Consider the following 9,709-nt stretch of genomic DNA (forward strand, 5'->3'; position numbering starts at 1 on the left):
TTATTTAAGACTCCAATTTTAGAAGCTCAAACCATTAACAAGAAGAATAGCACGAGCAGTCACACTGAATGCACGTTGTACAAACATATAAACAGAATACTCACGATATTTCAATGAAATCCTACGGTATACGTATCCGCCGGATTCGACGATCGTTTCCGCCAATTTAAAATTATACTTCAAAATCATAGCGAGGAACGAATGTGACCGAGAATAATAAGGAGACGTCGCAGGGGTTTAGAGCCCTAACGTAGGCCAATAATAGTTGAAAGATGGGTACGGAGGTAGTATAAAGTTTCCGGATATATTAGCCACCCGTCGAATTAGCGTTGCGAGAAAATGCCCTACTCGGTGTCGATCCCAGGGGAAGCGAGCCGCTTGGTCCCCGCGCGCGTTTAGGGTGAATCGAAAGGGGGCACCCTCGAGAAAGGGCGGGGCCCCGTACAAAAGGGGCCCTGAAAGAAACCAACCCCTGGGTGGAGTTAACACCCCGTATATATGCTTGAGCGGTGGTCCTTCTGGGTGCAGAGCACGTTATACTATCGAACTGTGAGGATCTCGTCTTGAAAGTCTTTTTCGTACCATTTACCATCCCGGAACATCCACTCTAATCGTTCAAAGGTTCGCACGAAGGAATATCTTAAAGTTAGCAGCGGCCTCGGTGATATTGAATGCAACGATATCGTTCGAACGACCAGGTGAAATCCAGCGAATCGATTGAGAGATTGTGCACAGTAACGCTTCAGTGGCTGGAGGATTATTTAGTGCTTCGAGTCGAGTGTTGTTCATCCTGATCGAAGAGGACCGTACAGACTAAGTTTAACGCCTATAGAAGATACACTAACAGCATGTCGCGAAGTTTCCTCGTGGACTCATTAATCGGAAATAATTCGCCACCTGCGTACCCGTTGCCGTATTACGGTAATCAATTGCCGAGCTATATGTTCAATTTCTTCAACCTGGGTCTGGGTTATCAGCCGATAAGACCTGTACCGAGACCACCGGTCATGCCCGTTCCGGTTCCAATTAGTCCACCCGCTTTGGGAAGCTTGCGACCGGTCCCTGGCCAGAGTCCTCCATCGCCTTTAAATACTTCTACGAGCAAACTTTCGGGTAAATATCTCCCGCTATTCTTTGATATAAAATTCTTCGAAGTAGAATTTCCTTCTTGCAAGAGGAATTCATCGTAAATGTTCTAGGAAAGTTTCAATGCTAACGGGATCGTATTCTTTAAGATGTTTCAGCACCGTGCGAATCACCCTCGCGTAACAGCACCCCGACGCCTCCGCCGAAGTCACCGAACTCCATCAACAACAGCTCCAAGAGGATTCGGACAGCCTTCACGAGTACCCAATTATTGGAACTGGAACGCGAGTTTGCTTCGAACATGTACCTATCGCGACTCAGACGAATCGAGATCGCGACGAATCTAAGGTTATCCGAGAAACAAGTGAAAATTTGGTTTCAAAACCGCAGAGTAAAATACAAGAAAGAGGATCTACCTTCCGGTCAGAGTCAGAAATGTTGCTGTCTGAGAACATGCGGGAAGAAGAAGGAGGGCTGCAGCGACGATGCATCGAGTCGGAAATGCGAGCAGGACGATGAGAAATCGATGAAAAACGAGAAAATGGACGCGGCTGACAAGTCCGCCGATACGATCAGCCACGAGGAATCGTCGAATTCCATAGCCGATCGTTTCGAGCAGTCGGTTCCAACGTTGCCCGTGACAGACAGTGCGCAACGGTTCTTGCAGGAAACGGAGGAGAAATTAAATCTTTCGAGGGTCGGTGTGATGGCCGATTGTTACGAGAGGAACGTTCACAATTTATCTAGAGGTTTGAAGAGGAATATGGGCGATATGGCCGAGGAAGCGGACGATAAAAAGCGACGGATCGATGGCTCGACCTTTTATCAGAATACGATTCAGGACACTGCTGTCGGGCCTGTGTTTAGAGCCATAGGATGCACCAAGCATACCGTAGAAAGAATCGTCAACTCGTAAAGAACAAAATACGGGGTAGGATCGCTGTGCTAAAGGATTTTTTGCGACCACGTTCCGTGTTTTTCCATTACGCTGTCGTTGTAAATACAGTTCTATCTGAGCCTTGTAAATATTGTAGATATATTTTTGTACGAATAATAGGAAGATAGAGAGACGAAGAGAGAGAGAGAGAGAGAGAGAGAGAAAGAGAGAGAGAATGTGTGTGAACGCTGTATATTTTTAATCTAATTTTTAAAGAGAATAAAATAGATCATTAAAACTTATCGCCAAGTTTTCACAATGAGTACCTTCGTCCCGAAATATTTTGCGTAGTGTATTGTTATCGTTTTTAACGACGAAAAATTCTACCACGTGACGATATCGTATCGTTCTCGTTTGTTTATTCGTTTCTCGAACGATACAACGTACCACTGAAATTCATTTCGTAATAATAACTCGATGAATTAAGAATACTAACATAACAATCTTGTCGGTGTATTTGTAGAGAGTTTTAATTAATTCCACAAGCCCATGAAAAATCATATGTTAAACACTGGACAATTGATAAATGTTTCATAACGTAAAACACGATAACTTCGTGTCAGTTTCGCGATACTATTTAACATTCAGTTTCACTGATATACCTAGTGAATCATCGTTACACCTACGACTATTGATCCTTGTGTGTCGTGTAAGTTATTGTCGAAGCTGATAAAAAAAGGCAATATAACGTCGAGTCGTTCTGTTTATTTATCCGTGAAAAGTTGGCTGGAAATAACGTTCTTTTTATCTATCGAGGTCGAAAAATTTATTGCTTGTACAAATCTTGGTGGAAGAAAGCGCCTTTTATTTCTCTTAATATAAAATATTACGTTATTTTGCAACGTCTTCGTTCCTCTGGAAAGTCTTCGTTCGATACGAATAATCGACACATAAACAGGAACAAATTACCAAGTTTCCACGCCGAATTAGAGTCTGGAAATTCGTTGACGAAATTTCACCGGTGGATTCTCATAAATAGGCAGCATACGAGCGTCCAGCAACGTTGATAGCCATTAATTTCTCTCAGCGCGGCATTACAAATGTAAAGGACGCCATTTAACTCATGCGAGTTATCGTACTGTGTCCAGCTTCCGGTAAAACGATTTTCCGACTGTGAAGCCGCAATGAAACGGATTAAGGACGGACGTGGAGCATGCATGGTACGAATATATAGCACGGAGAAGCGAGAACGCGAAGGACAGAAGATCTTGGAAATCAAAAGTCGCGATGACCGGAGAATAGTAGTCATTGTCGATGTGAAATCGGCTGCGATGCCGTAAATCCAAAAAATTTGTCAAGAGGGCCCCCACTTTGGGTTAAATTTAAGGTAAAACGTAGTTAATGGTGTTAAGGAGCGAGACGACAATGGCCGGAGGCACTCTCGTATCCTCGTCGATCTACAATAGGACACTTGTGTCGCCTTCGTGCTCGCAGCGGGCGAGCGAACGTGAAAACCGGCTGTCTTTTTTTTCGGTCCTCGACGTTCTCGGGCCCATTCACTCATTCACGGATCTTCACCGAACTCCTCGGTTTGTGCCTAGATTCATTCATCCGCGAGGAGAATGAATGACCGACTACGGGAAAAAGTCTACGAATCAAAAAATTGTCAACGTCGCGCGTCGATTCTTTGCTTTCTTTGCTTCCTACATTCTAGTCGAGAGAAGGGAAGGTCTCGCGTGAAGCGCAAGGGCGGTCGGTACTTTTGAAGAATACCTTGTCCCGTTATTGAATGTTTAGTGGTGGCTGTGGCGTTAATTCGCTGCGAATTTCGCGCTCTTTTAACGCGCGCGTCACCTTAACCTGGATTTAACTGGAATTTGCATCTTGTCGAGTGAGCCAAATCGATTACGTCTCAAGGTATCGTTGCTATTCACCGGGAGTAGTTTTCGTAACAGTTGAAAAATTGCGAACCTTCAGTTCCCATGAAACGCGGGCACAATGCATGAAAGATTTTGTGGTAAGTACTGAAACGTCGAGCATTGGAATTCAGAAGCGATTGTTCCTATTTTACAAGATATACAATGATGCACTCTGTCCCGCGAGTTACGTTTACTTTCCAGACTAAAAGAAGCTTGTCTTTCCTTGCCCGAAACGAACTGACGAAACGCTAGTACGTTGCAGTCCTGTCGTAATCACGTTGTCGTTTTAGCGTGCAGCGAATTCTTGGGTTTCCATTTGTCTCGCTTCCAAAGTACGGTTTTCCCGAGACCCGGGTAATCAACTTATTTAACGTGCCTTCCACGTCAAGCTCCGACGTCCCGCGAATCGCTCGAATCGATAAAATCAACCACGAGATGTGACATTGTATTAAATTGTATTACATGGAATTCTATTGCGATTTAAAATAAATACGAAAATAGACTTCTTCTTCTTTTGATCGTCGTTTTGATCGTCGAAGTAGCCTGTCGTTCGATTTCTCCTCTAATCATCGAACAGCAATAGGTTTCCAGGTCGGCCGTTCCAGAGCGGTTCAATTGCTCCATTAAGCCTCCGCTAAATTCTGTATCGGCATAAATGATTCTGCGACTGCATCGCTGCAATGCTGTGATGCCGGCGGCCGAGCTGCAATTCAATTTTCCGGACTCCCGGGTGCACAGTCTCCTCACACCTCAAATTCAATCCGATCCCGGAGCGATGCAACTGATATGCAGATACAGGAAAGCGCGCTCTCTTACAGATTTATTAATATTTGAACCGTTCTAGAGTCAACGAGATGGACAGAGAGTTAGTGAGAGAAACGAAGCGTGGTTAGATGAGTTTCCAGGAACACCTGGAAATAGGGGGATTTCAGCTAACGAAGAGTCAGATTATTGGACAGGTTTCGACTTTGTACCATGGAAACTTTTGGTGAAGCCAATTAGCGAATTAAACTGACCTTGGGAACCGGCTACCCAGCTCACTCGCAACGCTCTAACGTTATTAAATACGTATCTCTCCTTCGTGCCATTTCCTGTGTGCACGCGGCTACCACTGTGAATACGTTTGAATAAACACGATCTCCACACAAACGTATGTGGAAAATCTCGTGAGATCTATGAAACGTTGGTTTAATCGTTTTAAACGCGATAGAACGGTTTATGGTATTTCATTAGCGGTGACGTGACCACGTTGCCGATTATGTCGCCCTGATTGCTATTGGAATTGTAATTACGTGATGATACGGTGATTGCCATTAGCTTTAGCTGTGTCGACGAGGGGAGGGACGATATTGGAATCGATTTGACGAGATGTTTTTGCGCGACCTTGAATAAATCAACCCAAGATAAAAGGTCGGACGCCAGGGCTTAAGCTCGATAAAGCGACGGCGAACTTACCGAAAAGGAAATAAAATGTCTGACAAATTCGCTTTGACGACAACGCTCTGCAGTTCTACGCTGGTAGAGAATGTTGAAACTAATCGTAGCATTGCAACGGGGTTCCCTGAGAGTGATATTAATGAGTTCTAACAGCTCGCGACACTAGAGAAAAATTGTAGTCGCAAAACCTTTTGGGAAGGGAAACCGCAACGGTTCTCGCGTCTGGAAACAAACGACGATACGAAAGGGAACGAGAGAGAGTTAAAACGATCGGGTAAAAGAGAAAGAGAAACGCGATGTAGGGGAAATAAGCGGGAGGGTGAACACCAAGGCTTTCCGGTTCCGGAGCGCTAATTCATTTCATCTTATGCGCACTGAAGAGGCGCTCGATCAAAGTTGAAAAGAGTCAGCGCGACAGCACTCGAGATCCAACCAGAATGGCGGGGGTTGTTTCGTCGAAGGGGAAAGCACTCTGGTGACAAGACGAACAGGGAACCGACACGATGCGACGGTGCGGGCACTCGAAAATTGAAACCGTTTTTTCGTGTTTGCCGTGCAAAGGGACAATGGCGAGGCGCGATTTCAACGTCAACGCCGGGAATCTCTTTTAAAACGTGGAACGCGACCACTGCACAAGCACCATAACGAATTTCTTCTTTACAAAGGCCTGCTTCCTTTCATAATATCGAAACACCATTCGTCGAATAGATGCGATGTTTAACGTTACGTTAAAGTAGAATTTATTCGACCGGAGAACGTGGCTGGATAGAATTTTAAATTCGAATAAAAAATTAATGTACGGCTTAATATATTAATGTCTGTCCCGCAGTTTGCTGTTCCGCTCCAAGGTGCTTTATCATTTTCCAAATGGATGTATATTTATACGTCATAGTTGTTGAACGAGAAAGTGTCTCTTTCAACTTCCAGCAAATCTGTATCGGGATTAAAACATTTACTTTCGTGTCACCTTTGACCTCTTTAATACACATTCGGTTCACGAACTACGTTAAACTCGGTTTGACGTATCATTAATTTATGTTTATTATGGATGCGTACAATACTGTTATCCCGTTTATGAGCTCGGTTAATTTGCATACATTTTTGAATATACCAGGCGTACACATCTGTTCACGACATTGCTGTGAGTGAGTGAAATTTAGTTTAGTTTACCTCTCTGTACGTACATTTTCGTTAACAATTTTTTATATTTTCATAAAAATATCGCAAGACAGTTTTTGAATCCTCATTCCTGGTATACGTTTCTAAACTAAAAATTTATACGAACATGTTTAACCGGTTAACTGCGTTTGACGAGTACACAAGTCGAATAAAAACTTTATTTCGATGCGTTTGACGTGTATACTAGTCGTCACTTGTATTTATTTACGCACTCCATGACCTAACCCTATAAGAGGTTTCTAAAACTAAATTTTGCTAAAAATTTTTCTAACACTGGTTAAATATAAAAATTTCAAGCTTATTTATACGCTTCCTGGAAAACCAGAAAAATTTCAGAATAACCAAGGGAATTATAATATGTGTAAAATACAGAATGTTTAATTAATGTATCATTCATTTTGAACCGTTTTTCGTATTTGACGATGGAGATTGAAATTCTTATATTCTAGAATTCAATCACTATTGCTGGAGAATTCTGGTGTAACGAAGCGCGTTTCATTTTGTTCGTCTCTTCGGCATTTTGACGCTCGTCGTCTTTCAGCGACGGCGCACAAAAACCGGCACGTTTTGGGAAACGCAAAGATCTACGACGGAGGAGCCTTCTCATTGTGAAGCAGACCGCATTGTGAAATCGGCTGCATTTCCAGCGACGTTTAGCCACCGCAGCTACGCGCACTATGTTAGATCAATGACGCGGGAATAATTTCGCTGCACCGCCCACAAACACGGGAATCTTTTACCTGAATTCGATTTAGAATCGCACACACGAGCTGCGATGAAATTCACGAGCACAATGTGGGAGTCATTGACGAGTTGCGAACACGGGAACTTGTCATCGCCAGAAAGCAATACACGTATCGGAAGGGACTTTCGAATTGAGGAGTTGAAATGGAAAACGATACAAATGTCAAAAAAATGAAAAAACCATATTTTTAGTGAGAAAGAGAATATAAATTCTATGTGGAATGTAACGAAAAAAGTTAAAACTGCCACAATAATGTTGGCTAAATTGTAGTTGGAAAAGATTAAATCTAACCAATCGGAGGATACATTTTTTACGATTTATATTCGCTCTAAATCCGTAAATGTGGTATGATCTCGAACTTTATAATATTCAAGTGATAAATGATACAAAATACTAAAATTGACAAAAAAGAGATTTTTGTTTCTAATAGAAATCTTTATTCCCGACACTTAGTTAGGTATATCGTTTATCATTTTAACTTTTCAATTGTTAAAAATCACCCTGTCTTCCTTGTTTATAGGTGAAAATTTATCCTTTCAGACTATGGGAAGTACTTTCTTTTTACTTAGTTCTTACTAAATATAATGTTATCGCGATTTTCTATTATATTATTGAACTCGATCGAAAGAAAAGAATCCAGGAGAAATACCAACTACGAGGGAATTTCTTAAACTCGATAGACGGGTTTCAGTATATCTGGTATAGGAGTAGTAACTTCCGCAAGGTGACCCGGTTTTCTGTGAGTTTCTACGAAGAATATAATAGAGACACAGTTTCGACGAGTCATTAAGCGATCGTTATACATAGCAGGTGCCTACTTTTATCGTTTTCCCTTTATACCATTTGATTTTCTTATTAAACCGTGAACTACACGTGTCTTAAGCATCTGCGTTCGTCTAATTTCGCCTCGCAAGTTTCAGGAAATTACTGTAGGCTCCGTCGAATCGGTTTAACCGAAAAATGTAGCTGAGCGTGACGATCCGGTACTTTGGTAACCCTGGCGTCGAAGAGTTAACAATCGAGAACGAAAAAGAAAACCATTTGAAGGCTATAGGGAAAGCATACGATAAGTTATATTTCCGATAAGTCATATTTCTTACAAAGAACAGCTTTCAATTTCGTATAATGTCAATAAATGTTATATATTACCAAAATTGTCTATAGATTCGATTTTGGAGTTAAATACGTGTCCTTTCACCCTCTTTAATATTTCTAAACTATTCCTCGTCATAATATTATAATACGGAAAATATTAAAATATTGCCCGCCTTAGTTGTATCTTTGATCTGTGTAAAACTTCAACCTATTTTGAAAAGATTAACAGATCGTTTTCATTTTTAATGACGTTATATCAAGATTCTCTCGTTTAATCGTAAAGTGATATTAAAATCAGAGAAACAACATAATAATATTTAGTGATTTCCCTACGGGATTACAACGTTCCGCTTCCTTCACGCTTCAGGCATCATATACATAAATATCACATACGATATAACAAAATCATATACATACATATATGAGTATATCCTAAACGTACATACGATATTATATATACTTTATAAACTGTAAAAAGTATGAATCAACAAAAATATACCTATCGTGTTCTTCTCTTGTAATTTTCATTTGTAATAACGTAAAGTTAGATATCACTTTACATTTATAATTTTGCCTGATTTCCTATCTATGAAATTCAAGCGTCGCCTCATTATGTACGTTACACGATCTGTGTTTCTTACAATACGCTTTGTTCGTTGAGAAGCTCGTATAATTTTATTGTCTAGAATAGAAAATGAGAGATGCACTTTTTTCACTTTAATCATGGGATATGTACGTTAAAGACATTCGTACGCGTGCGTATGTATAATCTAATATTTGCGTGTCTGAGATGATTATCTCGAAACGGCGGGATAATAAAATAGCAAAAAGCTAAAATGCAAATGAGCATCTGCTGCTGTGGCGGAGATTGATTTACGAGTGTGCCGCTCGTAACTGTTCAGCTTCCTCCCGATAGGTACGCGATGATATGCGAAAATCTCGACGCGGATTTTGAATGGTTGACGAATGAAAATTTTGCAAACAATAAATACATCATACGAGATAATAATCACTGATGTGTTGTTTTATACATGAGTTCAGTTTTTGAATACACATACGCGGGAAAAAAACAATTCGAAGAAATAATTGTATCGTAATAAATAATTGTTCATAAAATTAGTTTATATTTTCTTTTTTACAACATTGTTAATTCAATGCCAAACAATTTATTTCAATTTGGTAGATCAATTGTAATAAATTGTAAACGCCAACTAACTGTACGGAAATAGAATGTACGTTGTTTGTATGCATTCCCCGATCGTAAAAATTTGCAGTTTTAATTCGCGAAAAATAAACGTGTTACGTACGATACAAGGGAACTTGATAGCGTCAATATAAATATAACAATTGACGAAAAGAGAAAAAAAAAGT

General features: G+C 40.8%; 1 protein-coding gene across 1 annotated transcript; it reads left to right on the forward strand.

Annotated features, from left to right (window-relative positions):
• Nucleotides 1-848: 848 nt before the first annotated feature.
• LOC126868956 (GS homeobox 1-like) lies at nucleotides 849-2,022 on the forward strand. Its single transcript, XM_050624984.1, has 2 exons — nucleotides 849-1,113; nucleotides 1,236-2,022. Exons 1-2 carry the CDS (start codon nucleotides 849-851, stop codon nucleotides 2,000-2,002), a joined length of 1,032 nt encoding a protein of 343 aa, XP_050480941.1. The 3' UTR covers nucleotides 2,003-2,022.
• The last annotated feature ends 7,687 nt before the right edge of the window (nucleotides 2,023-9,709 follow it).

This window comes from Bombus huntii, chromosome 8, assembly GCF_024542735.1.
Source record: "Bombus huntii isolate Logan2020A chromosome 8, iyBomHunt1.1, whole genome shotgun sequence".
Classification (NCBI taxonomy): Eukaryota; Metazoa; Arthropoda; class Insecta; order Hymenoptera; family Apidae; genus Bombus; species Bombus huntii.